The 27,043-nt window shown below is 34.0% G+C and overlaps 1 protein-coding gene across 3 annotated transcripts in view; it reads left to right on the top strand.

Moving 5' to 3' along the window:
- LOC129803005 (optomotor-blind protein) overlaps positions 1-23,259 on the top strand; it is a 100,982-nt gene extending 77,723 nt beyond the window's left edge. Inside the window, exons 4-8 of one of the 3 annotated variants that reach the window (XR_008751833.1) lie at positions 3,666-3,812; positions 5,906-5,982; positions 17,124-17,341; positions 21,833-23,033; positions 23,178-23,259. Coding sequence is in view for 2 of the 3 variants with exons in the window: in XM_055849287.1 (XP_055705262.1) it covers positions 3,666-3,812; positions 5,906-5,982; positions 17,124-17,341; positions 21,818-22,659 (1,284 nt within the window). In the remaining variant the exon portion in view is untranslated. Of the gene's footprint in view, positions 1-3,665; positions 3,813-5,905; positions 5,983-17,123; positions 17,342-21,817 lie in introns of all 3 variants that reach the window. The other 2 variants (XM_055849288.1, XM_055849287.1) reach the window with 2 other exon arrangements.
- The last annotated feature ends 3,784 nt before the right edge of the window (positions 23,260-27,043 follow it).

Here is a 27,043-nt window from a genome sequence, read left to right as displayed (position 1 = left end):
GGACTCAGGAGGACACGGTTAACAGCCCATGCCTATCGGTCTTACGACATTTAAAGAAGCTATTCCGGGTGGATTCCAAAGCGTTTCTTGATAAGTTTCCTGAATTTATCTAGTCTGACTAGATGGCCTGAGAATCGTCACACTGACCATTGGCCCATGAGACAAGATAAATAACATTGAAATTGAAAAGACTTCCAGAGTCGACACCGTATAGATGGAAGTATTTTGTCTCATTGGGGTCCATTCGAATGCGATTTTTAGACTCCAAACAATATGTTTCTCTCTTCATTCCACTTATTCCATCGACACGGTAGGATCCCCATCAACATAAGACAAAACATAATGTTGCAATACAATTTGAAGGTATAAAATATCCCATCTTCTGAATCTCTCTTTTGCTCCTTCCTTGCACACATCCCAAAGCTCCCAATGCTGGGATATGTATGTATATAAAATGCAATAGAATTGTGCCGAAGAATAGAAGCTGAAAAGTTTCGGTGGAAAGAATCGCGGCAGAAGCAGAAGCGACCACACGATGAATAAGAAAAGAAGGAATCGAACAGACGAAGAAAAAAGTTGCATAAACTGTCCCAACTCACACAAGTATTCCATAAATAATGTGGCGCCTGATAGTCCAAGACTTTCTTTTGGAATGAAATCGAAGCATATTTTGTTTTTATTATCGTTTTTGGTGGCCCTCGTATCACGGATCGTTGAGACGGCATCGTTTATACTCTTATTCCTTTGCCTATCGTGACTATGCACCCAGCACTATGCCCTCTACAAAACTTACACTGTTCAATAATTGGTAACTAATTAAATCACAACTTATTTCCTCCAATCGGTTATTTTGTAATGTTGTTGATATAGATAGAATTCTATGGGCTATAATAGTGATGTTGTCGTAAATAAAGAGAATAGACATCTCGGAAGATCATCATTTAAATTGTGAAGAACTTTCATTCAGTCACCGGAAAGACCTAAAATGTTTTCTTTTTTTTTTTTTTGGCGGGAACTTCCTTATCACATGAAAATATAAAGAAACTAATCGGTCTCACAGTGTATCAGATCACCATGATATATTTCTCTGTTTTTTTTTGCTCGAACTCCATGTAGAAAACGAATGTATAGTCAATTGTTAATAATATTTTGGGAGAATTTTGAAAGTTTGAAGTTTAGAGAAAAAATGACGATGATATGATCACTAACAGAGAAATCCGAAAAAGTCAAAATAACGTTCAGGAAAAGTTAATTTTACCCTGCAGTATTGATCCGAAATAGGTGTAAATATTACCTTTTTTATGTGTATTATGGGTTAAAGTTACCCTTTTTCATGTTATTTTTATCCTTAAAAATATGTAAAATTAACATTAAAAAATGTAGATATATTTTTGCACCTAAAAAGTGTTAGTTATGAGGAAAAAAACGTATTAGACAGTAAAGGTCAGATGATTACAGGTAGTGACTTGGAGTCTTTAAGCAATCTTCTCATAAATTTTGATCTTGGCTGTTACCAGTAATATGACTGTAATTTTTCCTTAATAACAATTTTTCAAAACATTTTAAAACAACTCCAAATCATACACAATTAATATTCTTAAAATAAAATAGAATATGAGAAAGTTCCCATGATTTGCACGTTCCCAAGCTTTATAATGACTACATTTTCCCTATATTTCTCAATAAATGTGACTCTACGATGAGCCATTCTTATTGAAAAGTATAAGTAAAATTTAGTCATTATAAAGCTTGAGACCGTTCAAAGCATGGGCACTTTCCTCTAATATAACAAAAAGACAGTTTAAAGAGCTAAAACGATTTTAAGAGCTAAGTCCTATCCGGTTTTTTTAATCTCTTATTTCTTATCAAGAGATTTTTTTTTAAACTTTGAGTATTTAAATTTAAATAAAAAATAAATCTAAAGACAAATCCTCTCATAAATTAAAAAAATAACCACAATAGTTTATTTAGAAATTGAGTAAATATAGTATTTACTCCTTATGACCAGCGCACAATATCTTTTGTTTGTAAACATGTTTTCAAAATTTCCCATGAGAATGAGCGAGAAGACTAGATTATGTTTCATTCATTCTCATTGAAATGTCAAAAACATGAAAGTTATTGTGCGTTGGGCATTAGTCTTAAGACTTCTTTTATTTACCAAAAATATTATGCCCAGCGCACAATAATTTTTATTTTGTAACCATGTTTTTGACTTTTCCGTGAGAGTGAATGAAAGCTAGATCTAGTCATCTCGCTCACTCTCATAAGAAATTTCGAAAACATGCTTACAAACAAAAGTTATTGTGCACTGGTCATTGAAATACGTAAATAGTAAAATAGTAAATTAGTGATTTTAAAATTCGAGCCTTTTCCTAAAAATTGAACCTTGTCTTTAAACTATTTATTTACTTTTGTACACGATTATAAGTTGCTGAATATCATTTTACTGTAAAAGTCTCTAAAGTGCATATTTTTTAACCGATTGAAAGATGTTTTAATTAAAAGCTCTCTGAATCCTAAAGAAATTTAAACCGATTTTAACTGATTAGCAGTTCATTCATTCATTCCGTTTTTAATTAATCTCATATTGGTCCGGTCGGTCTGGTAGTGAACCGACAATTCAATTATCACCTGAAGTTAAATTGTTACATTCGAACATAATTTTAAGTAGGGTTTGAGATGATACGTTAACCGGTTTAAATTGGTTTTGATGCGGTAAACTTTAAAACCGTATACATCCAAACGATTAGCGTGAAACCAATTTTTGGGGCGTTGCATTGTAATCACAAATTCGAGCATTCTGCAAAGCAGGGGCGCTTTGTCACTCCGTTTTTTTTTAAACTTATTTTCTCATCCAGAAGATCGTGTTTTCTACGAATCTACACGTATTTTAACCAAATGGATTAATGTTTTTGGTATGTCTGTAATCTTTTCGATCTCTGTCCAAAGACAAAAGGCTGCCTCTTCCACTGTCTTTCCACAGAGAGTTAAGAGAACACACAAACACCATAAAATAAGATCAAGAATGATTCTTTCGGACGGTTAAAAAAATATGTAAAAAAGTAAAAAAAAAATGAAAATCATGTTCTCTGTCACGAAATCTGGAGCGAAATTTTTTTTAAAGACTCCCCTGAGCATCTCATCAAAATATTATCAATCAATAATTACATAGAGAACATGTTCTTTCAAGACCTCAATAACGAAAAGGAAAAGAGGAGATGGAGGTAGAGAAAAAAAGCATTTAGTATGCTCTCTAAAAACTTATGTTTCACATAAGGTCAAAATTCTTCAAATCAGGTGTTCGAATCATCATCAACTTTGGTGGTCCACTTTGTAAATTAGCCACTCAATTCTGATTCAATCACCACCAGAGAAAATTAATTAATTAAAATATCCTCTGTTTTAATATTGGGATGGGAAGATTAACAGAAAAAAAATACCAATTTTAGAGTGTTGGAATAAACTTTACAAATTATACCAGTTTATATTCATTTCATCTTATCTGTATCTCCGACTTTTTCGAAGAGAAAAGGAATGTCTTGCTCAAAATTTTCGTATATGTCTCATGCAATTAATTGATATTTTTGTAGCTATGGGAATTGACGATTAATTTTTGGAAAAAAAATCTGTTTTCTTCTCGGTGAATTCTAATATCATCCCAGACAATATTGAATTCAATGCACAAATATCAGCCGAGATTTCATTTGGTGAGAGCAAATGACATCCTTAAACTACCTTATTCAACATTTCGCACATATGTATTCAAAGAGACGGAATTTATAGCTGTAACTGCATATCAAAATGAAAAGGTAAGTTAATGAGATTATAATTTTATAAGTGAATTAAAAAATATATATTTTACTGATCAATTTGAGATGGAGAAAACGGACGAAATGATGATGATTATTATTATTATTAACATTTATTATTATTTTATTACGTTCTACAGACTGAATAAATTAAACACTGTAAACACTGTAAATATTCATATTTTCATCTCGATATATTGATTTATCAATAACCTAACCATGTAGAAAGAACGGCGAAATATTACTGATTAGAGAATTTAGCAGTGGATATTTTTGTCCCTATGATATCACATAATTATTAAACATCCATTTTGTAAACTGATCAATTAAAAATAGTAAGAATTAAAACTTTTTTTTTAAATTAAACAATCTGTTAAACATTCAATTATTTATACAGTTTGAATATTTGATAAAATTCGAAGGATTCCCATTTTTATTTAACCCTTTAACGACGAGACACTTTTTACGGGCTGAAAATCAACAATAAAAATTAAACTGAGAAACATAATCAATGATAAGTCTTACATCTAACCTTGGAAAGTCCAACAGAGTCTGATTCGGTCTATTTTGTGCTTCTATGGACGATAGGGACAAAAATAGCCCAAAAATTTAAGTAATTTTTCTGACAACACCAATGAATAATATTTTTCGTAAGAAACCGCTCACATTGAAGTTTCAACAAAGCAATTTTAATTCAAATCCTATTCAAAATTCAACGAATTTAGTGGTAAAATCTTTTAAAAAGAATAAATATTCAGAGAGAATACATTATTCTTTAAATATTAGAAGAACATTCCGTAATTTTAATCGATTTATTAGTAATGTCCAATTTTACCCTCAAAGTGTCCAAAATTGCAAGCAATTGCCCCTGTGCCAATTTTACATTAGAGCTTTAGGGAAAACTGAGGCACCTCCAAACACGGGGTACCACCAAACACTGCGATTTTTTAATCGGATATTGGATATTAGAAGATAAGACCGATAGGAATTTATAGGCACTATAGGGATGCTTGTCCACTGAAGGAATGGTCGAGATAGTCCAAGTATAGTTTAGAAATAAAAATTAGTGTTTGGTGGTGCCCCAGTTTCCCCTATAACAAAAATTATATTTGATGGTACACGAAAGGGATGGCACTAACCCATAGAGAATTTAATAGATTCTTTTACTTAATATAATGGATTGATGTATTCTAAAAAATAGAAGATATTGCGAAATGGTTTAAAATAAATTCCATTTTGTGGAAGTGTGTCGACAAGAAAAAGTTTATGAAATTTTCTTTTCATTAAAAAAAAGCACTTTAGCATTGTACATCAATTTCTTAAAAACAAACGCATAAAATAAATAAAAATGTTGATATAGTCAGTATTGTGTAGGAAAATAAATTTAGATGAATACTAGAGTTTTTGTAGAAGGACTGAAATAGGGAATATTTGATGTAGAATATCCATTTCATTGAGAATGTTTTGGGTAATCTATCACAGTAACTGCATCGGTATTTAATGCCAATATTCATAAAATGAATTCCTAAATTACAAGTAAATGTTAAACTATTTCCTGGAAAATAGATTTATGAGCCCTAGAATTGCAGTTCTTTTCATCCTGTGTTTTAAGTATTAAACTTTTTAATATTAAAATATGTAGGGGAAGGGGAGGTAGTTTTAGACTACTCACTACGAAACTTTGTCAAACGTTAATAAACTAATTATAGTATTGGTTATTTGAAAATACGCAACGCACTACACTTCCTGTTTATTCATTTATTTTCCTAAAATTTTTAATTCTAGAAGATCATACGTCTTTGAAATTGACCCACTCTGCTCTATCTAATCTATCTCAATTTAGTTAGATGAGATAGATGGCGCACTGAGTTGCTGTCAATTTCATAAAACAGTTTGGAATTCGAAAATCGAATAAAAGTCTATCCTTTTAGTCTTTCGAACAGAATTTCGAAAATATTGAAATATTTTCTTTTTTTTTATCTAAATAACAAGTACTTATTGATTAAGCTACTATTTTTTTTTAATTTGATACAGTAATTTTAGGTCTTTTGTATAAGCAACTTTAAACCGTAAAATGTCCTCTAATCTTTCAGATCACACAACTCAAGATCGACAACAATCCTTTTGCGAAGGGGTTTCGTGACTCAGGGGCAGGAAAGAGGGAGAAAAAGTAAGTCTATTATGCAATTTTATTGTTTTGAATAACATACTCAATATGCGAAAGTAAGCGCCAGTATTTTTACGTAAATAAGAATATCTGAGCAATTTTACCGTCGGCTTAGCATTTCACCCTTGCTGCTATTGCAACTCCTAACTCTTTTAGCACAAGGTGTTTTTATCTCATTTTTCCCACAATTATAATATATTTTCCTTGATTTGTGTTTAATGGATTTGCATATTCAAAAATTAAAATTAATGAGTTTAGGTATTCTTTGAAAGACGTAATTCTCCTAAACAAATGTTATGAGGACTATCAGTGATATGATGCATACATTAAAAATGTTTTTATTATCCTTCTCATGATGAGATAGGGAGAGATTCATTCATTCATTCATTCATTCATTCATTTTCAACCGCTTATCCCTATTGGGGTCGCGGGCCCATGACATCCAATCTAGCAGCCCACGCCTGTCGGTCCTCCGCCACTTCAGGAAGATGTTCGGGTTCGATCCCGAGGCGTTCCAAGGCAAGATTCTGAATTTGATTCAGCCACCTTGTCCTAGGTCTGCCTCGAGGCCGAGGTCTCCTCACAATGGCTTGCATAGCTTTTCTGGGGAATCTTTCTTAAGGAAGAGATATAAATCTTTAATTATTTTTGTTCTAAAAATATAAACTAGGTTTTATCTTACTTTTGTTGATTTCAATTTTCCTTTCTGACTTAGAAGCTAGTTTATAAATTGAGGTTATGATAAATATAACCTCAAAAAAACTATTAAAATTAAAAGTTTTTTGTTTTGCTTCAAAAAATTTTAAATTTTGACCTTACAATATTTTGATTCATTGGAAAAATTACAAAATGAGACAAATTATCTGAAATTTATAGATATTATAGCTCAGAGAAAAAAAATCTCATAGTCGGAAAGCATTTAACACCAAATATGATATTCAAATATAAAACCCCTAATAAATTCTCCTCTGCATACATATATTTTTTTTTCGTGACATAAATTAGTCTCTCGCGTGTGCTCTCTATAATGTTTGAAATATTTCCATTAGATTACAATCTGAGTGTCATCGGGCTATTAAGTGCACCACAAATTGGAATAGTGTTGAAAATAGTTGATGGGAAGTGTAAAGGAATCATGTTACCAATAAAGGAACAATTACATTCAATATTTAGAACATAATCCACAAATTTTGGGCAATTTGGTAGAATATTTTTACATCCGCCTCTTAATTTGAAGCACTTTATCGCAAAATATTTAGAACAATGCCGCCGGAATTGGAAGACTTTTGAGAAGACATTATCATTCGGAAAAATTCAACACTCTTGAGAGAAACAACAAAACCAACTCATTTGTAACACTGTCTTGTGCGTGGAGAAAGATAATAAAATGCCTCATATGATAATTTAACAATTTCCGATAAACTCTGGGAGGTCAAGTGGAGAATATTCGAAAAAAAAACATTTATAGATTTGAAATGAAACAACTGACAGTTGAGCCTGATTCTCTTTTCGTGAATTTCAAGAAGACCAAATATTTTCACAGAAATAACGTGGTAAATGCAGTTTAAAAATTTTACAATCCAACATCTGTCCTCTCCACATTCATTAAGAACTATCAAAATGCAATACAATTTATTATCTAGAAATATAATACAATTATACCCCAAAACTTTTCTCTAGATTTCCTCGTACGCCATTGTTAACACACGCTTTTCACAGATAAATTTTGAACACATTCTCTCTCTTTCTCTGGGGTCTGGAAGAACTCCTAACTTTCTTTCATTAAGTCGCTCTAGGGTAAGTGTGCCAAATTCCGGCCAGCTTGCAATTTCGGCCACCTTTTTTGTTCCTCGAATTTCCATGAACTTTTAGATTTTACGTACTCTAGATATTATACAATGCAAAAAAATAACAAAAAATGTAGCTTCGACAAACGAGATGACGTGAAAAAGATATTGGAAGAATTCCCGAAGGGCAAGGAACTATGAAAATGAAGGTGGCCGAAATAGGGAATCAAAGCTATGTCTATATTTTTATTAATTTTAAAATGTATTAAGAATGATTTTAGAGTAAATAAAGACAGTAAACTCTTTACTAGTTTCCAAGCAACACTCTTTCAGAAGAAAGAATAAAAAAATCAATATGTATTTAAAATATTACATTTCAAACTTGAGACTTTGGCGCTTGCATGCAACTATGCCGAAATTTGGCACATTTACCCTAACTGTCTTCAGCGCTATCTTGACTGACGCTATTTTGACTGTTTGATGGTCAATTTCTATGAAATGGTCACTGATTCGTATTATTTATGGATTAATTGACCTATTAATGTTAGGTTATACGCTAAATATTATAACACATGTAAATAAATTGAAAAAATAACTCTAGCGGTCTAGAAGATCTGTTTCGAAAAGGAAAGACAGTTTTACTTCTCGTTTCGTCCGCGTGGTGGCTGAAGTATTTCCTGTGGCAAATTTCAAAGTGTCTCGCGGGTATCAACACGTGTCAATCTTCATTTTGTTGTGAGAAAAAAAAACAAAGCAACGAGGCCTATAGTATTCCTATCAAAGTAATCCTATCAAAGCCCGGTAAATGCTGAATTATTTAATTAAAAGTGCTTCAATTTAAAAAAAAAACTCAGTAATATTGAATTAAAAAGAATTAATATCTTAAAAATGACAGTTGCCGTAGATTTGATTGAATTTGGCTTCTGGGAATAGCTTTACCTTCCTGCTGTTCGTAAGATTTTCTTTAATTCTAGCACTTAAGCACCCGAAAGTCAAAACGAGTTCGATAACTTTGGTTATTTTACTAAATAAAATTTGAGTATAACATTTTAAAACAGAGAATGCTACCGATTTGCAAGTTTACATGACAACGACGCCATGACGGTTAGAATGACGCTAAACGTCAGAGTTTAATGACGTGAAAGTCGATAAAATAATTCACGTATAAAAAGAAGCTTTGCAAAAATGGCGGACGAGGAAGAGGTTCAAGGGTTGTAATCGTTGTAATATTTAGATGGTGTTCAAATAGTAATTTTAAATATTATTTTTGGTAGAAAAGAGTTGAAAATATTCTCAAACGAACAACTTTGTAATAGACTTGGGTAATTTTTCAGTGTAATCCAGAAAAAGCGATAGGGATGGTACATTTTCGATAGAGTGAGTGATTAGGGTTCCTGAAGATGCTCTGGGGTCTGATGAGTGGTTCTCATGTGTTATCGCTCCAATGGAACCTTATATATCAGCGTCAATTTTTGGGTGAAAAGGTGCATGAAATGAAACCACTTCAAATGGACCAATTCTAGTGAATGCTCACGAGAATATTGTCATCAAATTATATTTAAGTTTTTGACACAAGGCAACATTCCTCATCCAATTCATCTCCACACATTCTCGACCAAACTTAATGCTGTGTCCGATTCAGCGAACAAATTTGCCAAAAGGGCGATTTGATACAACAAATTTCCAACCCCGACTCTTGGGAGAAACTCTCCTCTTTCTCTCGAAATTATTCAGTTCGTTAACTTTGTCTTTTGCACACCCCCCTGGACTTGGCTTTGGGTCGAAAATGTCAATAGCAAACACACATATACATCTCCCAATCTAACATTCACCATCAAATTGAGTGGTGTAAGATGGGAATCGATGTAGAGGGTGAGGGTGTCACGTTCAAATCCCATTCTCTCCTGCACTATTTGATCGGTTTCAATATCGCCCAAACTGTCTAACAAACTTGATTTAAACAGATTTTTGATTACATCAACTGCATAGTAATGAGCCACAGCACCAAAAATCAATGGAAAACCACAAATTGAGCACATGGAGGAAAAAAAAGCAGCATGGAACAATGTTTAATGCAAATGCTAAATCTCATTCCCTCACACATCAAGTACATGCCTAGGAAAATTTCCCACCCTTGCCAATCAAACACCCCTCACTGAGCTGAAAAAGATCCGACTATTGCCACCGCAGAAATAAACACACTCGTGATAAAACTAAGCAAATGACATGCTGGAGGTCGAAATTGCCAAGGAAAATTCCAGTAATGTTTGAGAAATTATGCAAAAGAACTAAGCAGGGATGATACATCCAATATGCCAACTTAGAGCAAGAACCGTGATTGTTCTTGATTTAAATCACAAAATATTTAAAACATTTTAAATGAGTCATTAAGCGGTGTACAGAACCAACTGTGTCAAATGAATTACATAATCTTTCCGTACAGAATAGATCTTGAAAAATGCAAAAATCTATTTGAAGATCCAAAAAAGAGACTTTCTCACTTCTTGATACTTTCGCAAGGTGGCGGAAGTTACATCCTGCGTGAATTTCGAAGTGCTCAAGTGTCAAAACGTGACGATCTTCACATTGTTGTGAGGAAAAAACTGAACAACGACGTTTACTGTTCTTGCCCCAGTATTTAATCACTCCATAATCACTGAGTAACTCTTTTGCTAGCTTTTTAGTGTGATATTTGATAAATTTTCTCCATTTCGAAAATTTAGTATGAAAATTCGAAATTGAATTTGAATTCTTCGAACTTCAACGACTTTTTGTGCAAATAGAGTTCCATTTACCTTTCATCCAAGACACTATTGGAGAATCAAAATCTAATTGTGATCGGGCTCTTGTGTAAAATTATAGCTTTCGGAGATTGATTCTCCAAAATTGTCTCGGCTATAGGTAAATGACTTCCTATTTCCACAAAATGTCGTTGATGTTCGAAAAATTCAAACAAGATTACACATTTTCATAATTAACACACGAGACACTTCGAAATTCGAACAGGAAATACTTCAGCCACCACGGGGACGAAACTAAAAGTAATAATGCGTTTTATTTGGTTTTCGAAACCAATTTTCAATTGTCTTTACTCTTGGACAAACTCCGACTGTGATCATTCGGATTAGACTCTCGCTCAATCGGCTCTTTTTCAATTGGGCGAAAAATTTTATTAACAATTTTCACGTTTAATTATGAAGCTAATTTGCTCAAATTCGCTGTAGTTCTTCCTATTTTATCGTGTTTCTTTCACTGAGAAAAAAGGAGGGTGCGATTAACTTCTCCTCAGAACTTTAACACTTTTTAGGTGTAAAAATATATCAACATTTTTTAATGTTAATTTTACACCTTTTTAAGGGTAAAATTAACATGAAAAATGCTAACTTTAACCCCCAATACACCTAAAAAGGGTAATATTTACACCGATTTTGGATCAATACTGCAGGGTAAAATTAACATTTCCGGAATGTTATTTTAACTTTTTCGGATTTCTCTCAGTGTTATAATTGAGCGCTTTTTGTGGAATTTACAAAGGCTTTGACGCTCAAATCGCCCAAATCTATCCATAAACCGGATGACATTTTGCCCCAAACGCCCATTTGAGAGAGAGTCTACTGTACGTTCGCTAACTTCTCTAAATTTTGTAAAATAATAAATGACAGAGAGGCTTGCTTTCCGTACAGAAGTAGAATTTGATAAAGAGAAAAGCCATTCGAAAATCTATTTGAAAAGCCAAAAAAAAGACTTTCTTACTTCTTAATACTTTCATAAGGTGGCTGAAGTACATCCTGTTCGAATTTCTAAGTGCTCAAGTGTCAAAATGTGTCGTTCTTCACATTTTTGTGGGAAAAAAAATAATAGAACAGCGATACTTACTGTTCTTGTCCCATCATTTAATCACTCCATAATCACTGAGTAACTCTTTTGTCAGCTTTTTAGTGTGATATTTCATAAATTTTCTGCATCTTTTTCGAAAATTTAGTATGAAAATTCGAAATTGAATTTGAATTCTTCGAAAATCAACGACCTTTTGTACAAATAGAGTTCAATTTACCTTTTATCCAAGACACTATTGGAAAATCAAAATCTACTTGTGTTTACTCTCTATGAAGAGAATCCAAATGGAACTGGAAAATTATAACCCATGTTGGTTTGATTTGCTCATAAGAAAGTCACTCGATAAATTTAGAAATAAGAACAGAAAATATTTCAGCCACCACGTGGATGATACGAGAATTAAAAATGTCTTTTCTTAGGTGTTCAATATAATCGATCTTTGAATGTGTTTCTCTTGGGGGAAATCCGGTTGTGAGCGTTCGATGTAGGATTTCTGTCTGCACAAAAATGTCATTGATATTCGAGAAAATCATACTGAATTTCGAAGTTGCAAAGATCGTTATAAAAATTTACAGAAAAATCATACTAATGGTGCTATTCCAATCAAAAATGGACATGTTTTTTAGCACTTTACTGATCCCAAATGCTTCTGCATTATCGACTTTGCTTTGCTTTAGTTTATGTGACGGTTGCTTAGAGATTTTAGAACGCGGCGAGGTGGGGAGAAAACAGTCGTGACGGGAACCAACACAAAAATGTCACACTTGAGAAGAGAGAGCTAAAAAATGTGTTAATTTCTCTTTGGAATAGCACCATAAGAAGCTATCTTTTTTTCAGCTTATGAAACTGATCTCCGAAGTCACAGAAGTGGACTTGGCCTGCAAAAATAAGTTTAAATTTACCTAAAGCATAAATATTTTTCACATTAAAAAATTAAAGAGAAAATCGCATTAATTTTTCGCATTAATGCTATAAATCAATTTATATCAAATTTTGCGGGCCAAGTCTACCTTTTTATCAACAAATAGATCAAATTTTGAATATAAAATGATTCAAAAACACAAATTACACATTTGGACTCTCACCAGCGACAATTAATGTGAATCATATTAAAATTTTAATGTGCAAGTGTGATAACACAGTAAAGCACAGTGTGTAATTTTCATTTCGAAAGGAAGCCTCTGACTTAAAATGCTTTCGCAAAAATTGATCCTACACAGTTTGTCACATGTGGTTCAGTACATACTGTGCCATGCTAATTACTTTAAGCAATAAATTGTTGAAAAGTTCAAACCAATAGCCTAAAATAATACGGTTAAAGTGCAAATTGAATAGGGACACATGTTTCAGATGTACCATCAAAGTTGTAGTCCACATGGCTAAAAGATGTACTATTCTTGAGTGAAGAAATTGTAGGGAAGAAAGGCCACCCCCCGCGTAGAATCACCCGGAATTGTATTGATTTGCCATATCACCTTCCTAATTCCAATATAAATATCATCTCCTTAAGCAGAAAATTCCTCATTCACCCTCTGCATTCCGTATAATTGATTTGTACACTGAACGAGGGGTTGCAAAATACCGCAATCAGTGTGTGCAAAAATTCAACCCACGGACATACTAACTTCACTCTTGTTTGCATTGTAAGAAAATATAGAGGCAGAGGCATTAGCAAAAGACAAATACAATTCAACATTCACTGTTTGACCATCGTTTGTGGAATCAATCAAAATGTCATGATGGTTGAAGATTTCGCATCTTTTTTCCTACACTCTTCCTTTTCTTGTTTGTCATTTTGGGGGCAAAGATGAGGACATGCACATCGAATTAAGCTGCAATGGACAAAAAATCACAGGGCAATTTTATACCACCAAAATTCCACCCACATACCCTATATAAAATATCCCTTGAAATCCCTGTTTGAAATCAAAAGAGGGAAATAAATTTCACGTATTTGAGTGAGAAATTTGATAGTCTCAGGGATATGTGTCTTGATGAATTGATTTCTAAGAAACTTTACCACCCTCGTTTAAAGGTTCAGGCTAAACCCCATGGATGATAGATCAAAGTGGATTGATGCACAACCACATTAATTTGAAATCTTATTCATCAATTTCACCTTATTCATTCAATTAACATACATTATCGTTAAAAATCAATTACATTTATCATTTTGTCGCATTTAATGCGTGTGAAAGTTAGAATTTTAAATAAGTTGACGTACAAAAAAAAACCGTTTTCTCAACTTTATACCACTTGGGGGGATTACTAATGAAAAATCATTCACTTGATGGCAAATTTCTGTAGCTGTTAACTAATGGATTGAAAGCTTACACAACAAAAAAATGTGATAGAAACTGAGAATTAATAATTCAGTATGCAGCGTTAAAAAAGCGACAAAGCGTCCTGAAGCGGCGGGAAATTTATAAATAAGAAGAAACTTCTTTGGGCGCTCAAATGGTGACAAAAGTTGCACGAAAATCGAAACAAAAATTTTCGAAAATTCGAAATTTCGATATTTCGATTCATTCGATTCGATACAGGGATTCATTTTATGATTAAAATTTAGTATGTTGCAGTTGAGAATAAGACTTTTTGGATTTTTTGAATTAAATGCCAAGTATTTTGTCTATTTCCTTTACATGTTTTCCCTAAAGGCAAACGACAAACCGAAAAACACTAAAACTAGATTTTATGTTCATATAGAAAATCATTTTTTTTTATTTAAAGAATTTTATAGTTATAGGTATTTAAAAAAATACAATGCCGTAAATTTGCAAACTAAGGGAAGATCATTCCGGATCGGTATGTTAAGAGATATACTGCATACCTATTTAGTTGAAAATATACCCTCAAAATACAATTTGGTATTATGGCACATGTCAATTGGTATATTAGTGATCCGTTTAACTCTGTGCATTTGAATTGTTAATATTTTCAATAAATTAATAAAGAATAGTTGTAATTGCAAACTTGCACCCTGTGCTTCGGATCGTCACGAATTAAATCAGGTGTCTCCCTAAAATTGGTTTTATAAATTAAATCTGAGCTAGTGCAGTGCATTCTTGAGAGAATTATGTAAATGGTAAAGAGTAGCTAATAATTTTTAAAAATCGATTTTAATTGGAGCAACAATGCGGTAATAACCTGATGATCGGAGAAACACTGCCGATCGCTGGTGCTCTTCCCTTATATTTCTTACTTAAAGGAAAAAAAGAAAAAAAGAAAAAAAAATGTTAAAAGAAACATTTTTAAAAAAATAGAAAAATTAAAAGAATATGAGTCTTCCAGCTCAAAATTTCATCCTAATGTTTTTGTTGTTATATCGACAATTATTCACACTTAACCCAAATAACTGTATTCAACTAAATTATTAAAAAGATTTTCTTGTAAAAATGACTTAACTCTAAGGAATTAAACAATTTTCACATTAAAAAACCTCTCATTTTCTCCACGTTTTCGCGGTATTTCGAAGAACGCCAACAGGCACCACCAAATGCACTTCGGCTTTTCTTTTAGCTCAAGCCTGGATTAAAGTGTCAAAAATACCGAAATTCGAAATAGCAGAACAATCAGCGCTAAAGCGGTGAATACGTGCACTTGCACTTTAGGCTTCTGGTCCTTCTGGTATTATTTTTGAATAAGTTTGGCTTGTCTTTGAAGTGGCTTTATCTCTTCGAAAGGTTATTATCCGTCAAATCATTGCTCTACCTGCCGATTTTACTCTGAGGTTTTTTGAATTGTAACGGTATATTCTAGTACATTCAGAAGAAATCTGTAGATTTTCTGCAGAATTTCTGTCAGAAAATCTGCAGAATTTCTGCATTGGAAATCTGCATAGTCTCCATTGCCTCAACAAAAATATTCTTGATTTATTAAGAAACTATAGAAGTTACAAAGAAAATTGTATGCTCTGCTTAACAAGCATTACCGATTAAACATTTTAGATAACTTAAAAGTTGCGAGTAAAAATACTAATTTCTTAAAAATCGCCAATCGAATGATACAAAAATACAAAATTTAGATCGACACTGTGTTTAAAGATATCACTTCACTATACTCTACTTATAACACGGCGTCGCAGAATTCTTAATTTTATATAAACACTGCGATATCACCAAGAATAACTCTATTGAATTTTGAAAACTTCAGTGAAAAATATTCCATCTTTTTTGACACAGCTGTCTGGAAAGTCTGGAATGTAGAAAAATCTACAGAAAATCGGCAAAATATCTACAGAAATTCGTCAGAGTGTGCACCAGGATTCGTCAGAAAATCTGGAAAAATTTCTGACGAATTTTGTCCCAAGCCCAAATAAAATTCGTAGGAATATCTACAGATTTCTCGGCAGATTTTCGGCAGAGGTGTAGATATTTTCTGCAGACAACTTAAAGATATCTGACGAAATTATTTGACGGGTACTGAAAGGAACCAATAGTGTTATTCCAATGAAAAATGAGGAGGAGAAATCTTTCCTGTACACTTTTTTTTAGTACGTGATTGCTCTCATGTGCTTCTTCTGCATAATCGACTTTTTTTTGTGGTTCGTGAAACGACTATTTGGCAATTTTTTCATAAAGAAAAGTCGATTATGCAGAAACACATCAGAGATGTCATGTATTAAAAAAATGTTCAGGAAAATGTTTCATTTCTTATTTCACATTGGAATAGCGCCTTAAACCTATCCTGAAGGCCGCTTAATCTTACTCTTTTGAAAAGGATTTCGCGGTCCTTCAAAAACGATTTATCGTCTATATCCTGAACCGGTTTTATGGAGTCACTTCTTTTGTCTATTTTTAGTGATTATTTCTGAAGAGGTAGAGATTATTTAATTATTGAATTTTCGATAGAGTAATCTGCACCTGAGCTACATAAACGATACATGAAAAACATCCCCTCTAAATTATACTTTGCCCACAATTTATTGCAGAGGGAAGTCAAGAAAATTCGTTAATATGGGATGTTTCATCCCATCTAATGCTTCACTCTTTAATTTCCCAATTTCTCAAGCATTTTCTATCTTCCCAAGCATACCCAGTTATTTTCTAACATATATTGCACACATTCTCCAGTTGGAATTTTTTTGTGTGTGAATCCAAAGGAAAAAGGAAAATGTGTAGAAATACCCCTGGAGGAAAAGTATTTCATTGTGTGATGGAAAAAAAAATTTAGAAAATTGCGATAGATTTATTCACCCTCCTGCAAATGAATTTTCTTCTTGCTTACACCCAAAAAAATGCTGTGCGAAGTAAAAAAAAAGAGAAAGTACAAAAAAGAGGTTAGAGAATTGAAAAGGGCAATAAAATAGATTAGAGACAAGCAATTTTGAGACACAACTTTATCACACATTTCGTGTAATAATCCCTAAATTAGAGGGCATACACATCTCACCATGAATATTTCATTTAGCATCGCTTTAGTGGGAAAATAGCTTTGAAGTCTTCGTATAAACGATAAGGATGAATGAAAATTCATAAATGCGGTATTTTCATCAAAAGTATCTAACATTTGTATTTACAGACAAACACTGAGTACACGCGGATCATCGGATTCAGATAAATTAACTCCGGCCAATATATCAACATCACGGGGTGGAGCATTTCTCTTGGATAGTCGCACAAGGCACGATCAGGCCCAATTGGATGAAGATGATAACCTCCTGGACGTCGTTGGACCATCACAGAGTCCACTGTTGCCTCTTGACCATCCAATGCAGCTCCCAACACATCCAAACACAGGTGAAAAATCCTAATTCATACCCATTTAATTAATGAGGCCCCGGAAAATTTAAATATAGTGTTCGTAGTATAATTTTGGCACTGTAAAGTGAAGTTGTGTTGAGTATTCAGCCACTGACTGTTGACTAATGATACAGTACATAGCTGCTATATGGTCAGCTAATATTATTATTCATTCATTATTTACAAAGAGAGTTGCAAAATTTTCAGGATATTAACATTTTTGGTAATATGACAATAGCAAATTGAAAAATTAAAGATTTAAATGATAGGGAAGACTGGGGTAAAAAGCTGGACTAGCTTAGAATGTCTGAGTAATTTCTGTAATTAAGACATTCTTATATGAAATTTACCGCTCTACAATTCCGTCAAAGAACATTTTCTTCCATAAAAGGGAAATGCGCCTTTCTCGCTAATTTATAAACGTTTATTTTTTTATTTCTAAAAATACAGGGATAATTATTAATGATATTTTGTTTGGACTAGTTCATTAAGAGAAATCCGAAAAAGTTAAAATAACATTCCGGAAATGTTAATTTTACCCTGCAGTATTGATCCGAAAACGGTGTAAATATTACACCGTTTTACACGTTTTACGTTATTACACCAAAAATGTTCGTAAAATTTTGTCATTTGTTCGTAAATTTTTGTCAGGCAAAAAATAAAATACGAATAAAATAAGAATAAAATACGAACAAATGACACAATTTTACGAAATTTTTTTTGTGTGTTTACAAACATTTACGAACAAATGTTTGTAAAAGTACAAAAAATGTTCATCAAATGATCATTTTACGAACAATGTTTGTGAAAAAAATACAAAATTTTACGAACTTATTTGTGGGTTATATGATTCACGAGCATTTCGTAAGTCTGCCATAGGATTTCACAAACATTTACGAACAATTTTACAAAATATTTTTTTCTGTGTACTGTATTGAGGAACTGTACTGTTTCTGAATCGTATTACAGTAGACTATCTCTCAATTGGGCATTTGGGGCGAAATGTCATCCGGCTTATCGATAGATTTGGGCGTCAAAGCCTTTGTAAATTCCACAAAAAGCGCTTAATTATAAAGATCACGATAAAATAGGAAGAACTACAGCGAATTTGAGCTAATTAGCTTCATAATTAAACGTGAACATTGTCAACAAAAGTTTTCGCCCGCTTGAAAAAGAGCCGATTGAGTGAGAATCTACTGTACTGGCAATTCGAGCAATTTTCCATGCGTGCTAACTGTGATTCGGTCAGTTTTCGAGCGATAGTATTGCTACCAACTTTGTACGCAGAGGATAAATGCGAGAGAGAGGAAAGATAAAACAATTGCTATCTTTTTTAGGTGTGATTCTTTCATAATCACACCTATTGTGATACTCCGATTTTCTAAAAGTGCTCCGATCGAGCTGAAATTCACAGGGTATATGTTTTGAACATCCCTGATTCCAAAAATGATAGTCCCCCATTTTCGGGTCCGGCCGGCCGTCCGGCCGGCCGTCCGGCCGTCCGTAGTACGCGATATCTCCGGTTTGGAAAGAGATATCTTCATAAATTTTTTTTTTAAATATATCTACTTGCGCGTACGAAAATTTCTATCGTTTAAGATTTTTGAAAAACCGGTTCTAAACCGGTTTAAAACCGGATTTTATAGTTTATTTCGAAACTGGCTTATGCAATTTTAATTATATTATGTTCATGTTGTAGCGCTACTTGAGTAGACCAATTTAAAAAAAAAAAATTTTGAGATCGCTCCATAATTTCTCGAGATATTTCAAGTTAAAGATTGCAATTTTAAGAAAATTTTGCTCGTAGCGTCAGGTGGGGAAAAAAGCGGGAGAAGCGGCGTCACACATGGTATTGCGCCATTTCTCCCTCTCTCTCACTCCCTCTCCATGTATATATATATACATACATATCAACATAGTATATATATATATATACCAGCGGATTTTCGCGGGCCGCGAAGTTTTTCGCGGATTTTCGCGCTCCGCGAAATTTTTCGCGGATTTTCGCGGGCCGCGAAATTTTTCGCGGATTTTCGCGGGCCGCGAAATTTTTCGCGGATTTTCGCGGGCCGCGAAATTTTTCGCGGATTTTCTCGGGCCGCGAAATTTTTCGCTGATTTTCGCGGGCCGCGAAATTTTTCGCTGATTTTCGCGGGCCGCGAAATTTTTCGCGGATTTTCGCGGGCCGCGAAATTTTTCGCGGATTTTCGCGGGCCGCGAAATTTTTCGCGGATTTTCGCGGGCCGCGAAATTTTTCGCGGATTTTCGCGGGCCGCGAAATTTTTCGCGGATTTTCGCGCTCCGCGAAATTTTTCACGGATTTTCGCGGTCCGCGAAATTTTTCGCGGATTTCCGCGGGCCGCGAAATTTTTCGCGGATTTCCGCGGGCCGCGAAATTTTTCGCGGATTTCCGCGGGCCGCGAAATTTTTCGCGGATTTTAGCGGTCCGCGAAATTTTTCGCGGATTTCCGCGTTAAATGCAACTGAAGTAGTTCCAAACTTAGGTGTTTAAGAAATGAGCACAAGAGTCTTCGTCGTCAATAAGATTGAATTGTTAACAATAACAAAATGTTTGCTCTATCTATCCCATATTCTCTTACCACCAAGGTATTGCCATCTCACCCAGAATTTATAGATGTTCAGATATTTTTATGCATTTCTCATACAATTTTATGTATAAATATCGTTCGAGTTTGCCACAATCCGAATTTGCAACGAAGGAATCACACCTCTATAAGCTGATCTAGGCTTATCACTGGTTTTGCCATTCTCGCAGTTCAAAAAGTATTAATCTTAATATTAATTTTATATGTGACATGGTCATGAGGTATAGTATGAAAGTCACGTGTTCGAGCATTTTCTTCAAAATGGGACGCTTTGCCACCCTTTTTATATTGTCCCGGATGACTTTTCGCTATCTTTTTTTTTTCAAGAAGCCCCTTATTTGATAGAAAAAAAACCTTAAGAGATTTTTTTTCCTCGAATTGTTAGTTTTGGTAAAGGACTTTGCACATTGCATTGCGAAAAGCTTTCGTAAAAATTGATTGTTTGATTAAAGTACATCCCGCCCGTACATGTGCATGGAAAATGCAGAATTTGATTTCCTGTGAAATTAAACATAGACAAAAATAATGTATGACTTTGACCTATTTTAGGAATGTTTAGGTTTTTATTCTTCAAAAAGTCAACATTTTATAGACTCAATTTGATTCTGACCTATCCAAATCTATTTTTTTGGCTGAAAAAAATGTTTTCTAATGACTCCGGCATACCTTTTAGATCAGAAAAAATGGAAAAATCATAAAATCAAAATTCACATCTCTTTCTTTCTTAGAAGCTTTCCATATGTCTATGCTACTCTTTTGCACTCTTCTTCTTCTTCTGAATGTCACACCAAGTCTAATTTTGGACTGCATGAGTGGGATAGACAACTAATCTTTCAAGAAAGATAAGGGACGCAAATTTTGATTTCATGAAGTTATACCGTGCTAAACGGTGTGTCTAATTGTGTCTACACACAATTAGACACACTGAAATGTCAAAAACATGTTTACTAAACAAAAGTTATTGTGCGTTAGGCATAATGCTCAGCGCACAATAACTTTTGTTTTGTAAACATGTTTTTGACATTACAATGAGAGTGAGTAAGATCTAGATCTAGTTATCTCGCTCATTCTCACAGGAAATTTTGAAAACATGTTTACAAACAAAAGCTATTGTGCGCTGGTCATAATACAAATCGTTTCTATCACTTTGGATTGGAATTGTTTCCCACTGCCAAAAACACTGGATTTACCAAATTAAGCACCGATTTTTGAAAAATTTGGCTTTAGCCTATTCATGGAAGAAAATGAAGAATTTTGTGCGGAAATTCTCTAGCAAAATGTTTGCAGAATTTCTGGGGGAAAATAGCGGAAAATTTTACTAAACATCTTTTCCGGCGGGATTAGGAAAAATTGCAAGAGCTGTTTTTCATAGAGAAATTTCTAGTGATTTCAGTGTTGGTATTTTATGTTGGTGTTGTATATTATGTGTTGGTAAGTTATGAATTATGCGAAGTTGCGCTGTATTTAGAGAGGACTTTTGCCTGAGACTTTTTAACAATAAAAAGCAAAACAAAAAAAATAAATAAAATTAAAAATTAACTTTAATATTGGCAGTAAAATGTTAAAATTAATTAAATTCTTCAAAATGAATGGCGTTTGGATGGAAGAATTTTGTTCTTTTTAACTGAGATTCTTTACAATCTCTTTGTATCCCAAGCATCCTAATGCATTATACACATATAATAAAATATTTAGTGCGATAAAATATTTTGACCCGATCGTGATTTTTAACTGGCTAAAGCTTTGAATACTATTTTCAAGCTTTAAAGCTTTCATACCATTGAAAGCTCCAAGAACACATTTTTTCTGGGCCTCATTAAATTTCTGCGATTAAGAATAAACTCTAGCAAAAAGGTTATTGAGACAGCTCATTGGTTTTCAGCGTGGTTCAATTTATCCAGTACGGGAAAGCGTTTTTCAGCGTCCTACGACATGAGTTCGTACGATGGAGAACGCGATGGGAGTGATTCAAATTGCTCAGATTCGGGGAATTTGGGTGCCTTCACGAGGCCCCAGACATCAGAAAGTCCTCAGGATGATACCACCACGAAAAATAGTACAACATATCCCTCACCAAACATCTCCCTCGGTCCACCATTGCATCAGTCACCGCATCTGTTGCCTTATCTCTACCCCACGGGTCTCTACCCGCCACCCCCAATGTCGCTACTACATTCACCTGCCTCTGCCATCAATCCTACACTCAATCCCAGTCTCCTGTTTAATGCCCAACTCGCCCTCGCGGCCCAACATCCTGCCTTGTTTGGCCACTACAGCACAGCAGGTCACACACCACCCTCAACATCCGCCATCACGGCCACCTCCACGTCCGCCCTCCATGGACTGACAAAACACCGCTTTGCCCCCTACAACCTCCCCGGCCTAGGTTCGGCCTTTGATGCCGTCACACCAACCTCCTCAGTCTCAGGTGGCCAGAGAAGCCTCAGCAGTAGCCCTCGACCGAGACCATCATCGATATCACCACCCATGCGACCACTATCCGCCTCCTCTACATCCTCCAAATCCCACACCATTCACGTAACAGACGCCCCAGCGGCTACTCCACCTGCCCCAACGTCCAAAACACCAGTGCCATCGAATGCAACATCACCCCCACCTCAGGCTTCTGGCCTCAAGAGCATCGAGAAGATGGTAGATGGCCTGGAGCAGCCGAAAGGTGACACAGATACCACAAAGCTCGAACAGTGACACTTGCTAGATATCGACCTTGAGATGGACACGAATGAGGAGTTATGGGACATTCAGAGAGTACCAGACGGCAATCACAAATCATGACACAATTTGATCTCAATCTAAATAGCAATCATACACAACCATTGTAAATGTGGCAGGATTCAAAATTTTTATTTCATGCTACCACTGTTCAAAATGGCCGCCTAACGGACTACAATGAAAACGAATGTATACGTATAATGCGTATAACAGTTTTTGAATGGGAATTTTCGATGCATTTCAACGGACACTAAGTAAGTTTATCTGTTTTTTTTTTTAAAGTGTTTTATTGAATTATTTATTCCAAGTGGATACATTCACAAACACCCTTGAAGAAAACTTCGCGATTGGTAAGCTCTGTTCGGTTGAGACTTATGCCCTAAACACACTAACGACTTAAGCCGAGAGACGACGTAGTGGAAAATGATGGAAATGTAGCTTAATCATTATTTATAACAAAATTACACTGAGCCGTCTCTCGGCTAATCCTCAAGTCTGTCAAGGCCCTTACACTCTAACCAAACCAAGTTCAATGTTCGAAAGTTTTAACCAATATGACAAAAATATTTATAAAAACTGAAAAGGATGTTGATTTGGCAGTTTTGTTTTTCCAAAAAAAAAACATTAAAAAAACTCATGAAAAGAAAGAGAGATCTATATAAAGGTGGAATTTTAGTACCCAATAACTTTTCAAAAATACTGAATGTTGGAAAAGGAAGTATTAAGAGTAAACGGCGACATCTTATCACCAACTTTTTATCAAAAACTACATAACTGTTAAAATCTACCTCATGGTATACAGTAGACTCTCGCTAATTCGGCTCCTTTAACATCGGGTTACTTTTTAATTCGGGCGACAGTTAAATTCGAAAAAAGTTTGTTGACATTTTTCAAGTTCGATTATGAATACCGAATGAAGCAAATTTGCTCAAATTTGCCATGTTTTGTTTCAGTTATGATGGGATTTTGCATTATTAACGGGCTTTCATGAAATCTACAATTAATATGAGTATGTAAACTTAATATGAGTATGCAGGTAAACAAAAGATCGTTGCATTTCAAACAATGTGATGCCAGAATTTCTCTCTAATTCGGTTGACATTTCGGTCCCAAATGCCCGAATTTGAGAGAGTGTACTATAGTTTCTTTTAGTCTGTTCTACCAAAAACTAGTAAATAAAAAACGTTTACTTACATGTGGAATGAAACTTTTTCAGGATTACCTTCATCAGATAAATTGACAATTGACTACTATGAACTTCGTATCTGCCTGTACTCGCTTGTTCGAGGGCACACTTTCACTTTTTCACAGGATTATTTCACCTTTCTCACAATTTTATTTTGTTTTTTTTTTTTTTTTTCTTTTGACGATCACTTGACACTCCGTCAGGAAGTAAAAGTTTCAGCTTCTGCCGTGATTACCGCGCTTTCGGAATTTTCGAAATTGCTTCAAACGACTCCATAGCAAAAAAGCGACTTGCGACCTCCCTGCTATACAATATCGCAAGAAGATAAATAACTATTTTCTCTGATTAACTTTAAAATCTTTATCTCCTAAATTTGAAAAAAATACATATTTATCTTATGCTTTTTATAGTTCATTTAACTATTTCTTCTTTCTCAACGCCAGCTTTATTTTAAAGTTGAAAATGCTCATAGTTATTATTTCATTTTCAATCAGATAAGTTCAATATGTCTTTCCCTCAAATTCGAAAGTCCTAAAAAAATAGCTCAGAAATTAAAGAATTAGAATTTCGAAGAGTTTCGGAGAGCTCGCCATTCAGTTTAGGTTAGGTTATAGAATTTCGAACTATTTACTGTATTAATGCGTCATCTAGTCTTGATACAAGCATCATTTTATGCTTTCCAAATTTTATTTCTTGACAATCTTCTTTAGCAGAATATAACTTTTCTCTAAAAATTGTCTAATAACTTTAATATCTCTATAAATAATTTGAGTTTAATATGTGTTTTGAATTCCTTTTTCTTTGGAATTTTTGGAGAATGTTGAACTGTTATACTTGAAGCGCCATCTACTCTTGATACTACCAACACTTTATGTTTTTTTTACGAAAATTTCTAATGTTACTTTTCAACGATCTTCTTTAGCAAAAGTAACTATAATTTTCTCATCAATAATTTGAATTTAATTCGTTTTCTGATGTTTGTTTGTTTTGGAGTCGGCTTTCACTTCAATATGGAAAATGTGGAAAATAAATTTATCACAAGGTAAAAGTAAATTCAAATATTTTGTAAACAAAATGTGTAAGAAACTCCCTATGTTCTCCATTGAGAACTAGAATTTTTTTTTACAAATTCACTGGAAACTTAAGCTAAACATCATTCAAAAATTGATACAGATGTTCGCATAACTGCTCTTTGAGGCAGAACTTTCTTTTCGAAAATATGATATTTTGACAAGTGATACACTGACGAATGATAAATTTTGAAAAGATGTTTTTAAAAATTCGGAGGGCTTTTACACTTTTCTGTACAAAATGCTGAAATTCGTACACACGAAGAATGGAGTAATTTTATATTAATGGTGCATGTACTCCTTCTTATTAAATGTTTTGAACTTTAAATGTTAAATGTTGGGAACCGAAGATTCCCGTAGATTGATTTTCTGCAAGCCAGTTGAATTGGGCAGAATCATAAAAGAGTTCCTAAATCGGAAAGGTTATTTGTAAACAAAGTTTTTAAAGCAAATTTAATCCTGTGAAAAAAACTAATATCTACGTCCAGGAATAACCTTTCCGAATTCTTTCTCCGGTTGAGATTTATACTGCACAGATTCAAACGTATTAGAGAGAAATTACCTGATACCGACAAAATGCATGAAAATTAATAAATTCATGAAAAGGACTTTTTTTAACAAAGGGTTATTTACATCGAATTTATTTCAAAAATTTTCGGAGTGCGAAAAGAAATTCGAAGAAACATTTAACATTCAGTCTAACCTCATTTTATGATTTTCGGTAGCAACGGGACAGAAATAAATTATTTGTATGATTTATTTCAGCTTTCTTAAAAATTAGAGCCCAAAATACTAAAAAGAAAAGAGCAAAGATACAGTAGAGCCTCGCTATAGGCCATCGCTGTATAGTCCGCAATTTATCGACCGTTGATTTGAAAACACTTTAGGTTATGTTTTTAGTACGCGACATGCAATGCTGTCATAATTATTTTAATATTTTTGGCAAACTTTATTGAGTAGTTGTGATAATTGTTATCCATAATGAAGAGAGCGAGGACAAGTACCACAATCGCAAAGAAAGTGGAAGAAGTCGAGAAATTTCAATACTAAAAGTCGTTGATAATTTTAAAAAATGACATGGACTATAGTGCGACGCAAGTGTCAAATCTAGAACCAAATATGGACTATAGCGAGACTCTACTGTAAAACCTCAGCTCTTTCTGTGAATTCAAAACGAAGGAAGAGCAAGGGCTAAAACGGCGAATGTACAGAATGACAGATCTGGCTTGGCATTGCAGTAGCTTGCCTCTTCGAAAGATTATCACTGAACAGAGGCTATCGGCAGTTTTCCTACTATTTCCTTATGTCGAAAATACTCAGAAGCTGATTCTCGAAAATGTTTAGCTTACAAAATTCGGCCATTAGAGATCAGCTTAAACTAACATACATTGAGGATTTATGATCAGAAATTAGCGTTTTTTTGCTTAAATTGCTAATAAATGTGCGCTCCTTGATTGTGAAAAAACTTCTTAAATGCAATATTCCCTATGTTCAGTAATAACATTTAAATGCTCTCCGCGGTTGAAGTGTTTTCTGTACCGATTCGCAGGTATATCAGAGAACTCACCTACAAATCCATTGGAAGTTAGAACGTTTAAACCGACGAGTTTAAACGACGACACAAAAGTGAGCAAATCATATCAAAATGACATTTTATTTAAATGAAATTGCAATTCACACTTTCTGCCATCTGAAAGTTCCACAAAACTACACAAAAAGTCTTTCGCAGCAATTTACAGACTGTTGATATTGACGATTGAAGTGTTAAGAATACCGAAATTCTAAATGGCAGGACAATCAGCGCTAAAGCGGCGAATATGTGAACTTACACTTTAGGCTTCTGATATTTTCGAATAGATTTGACTTGGCTTTGGAGTGGGTTTGTCTCTTCGAAAGATTATTACAGTAGACTCTCGCTAATTCAGCTCTTTTAAGATCAGGCTACTTTTTAATTCGGGCGGCAGTTAAATTCGAAAAAGTTTGTTGACATTTTTCAAGTTCGTTTATGATTATCAAATGAAGCAAATATGCTCAAATTTGTCATGATTTGCCTTAGTTTTGATGTTATTTTGCATTATTAAGAGATTTTCATGAAATTTATAAT

The sequence above is a fragment of the Phlebotomus papatasi genome, chromosome 2, assembly GCF_024763615.1.
Source record: "Phlebotomus papatasi isolate M1 chromosome 2, Ppap_2.1, whole genome shotgun sequence".
Lineage (NCBI taxonomy): Eukaryota > Metazoa > Arthropoda > Insecta > Diptera > Psychodidae > Phlebotomus > Phlebotomus papatasi.
Note: the sequence above shows the minus strand (reverse complement) of the source record. Positions and strands in the feature narration are given on the sequence as shown.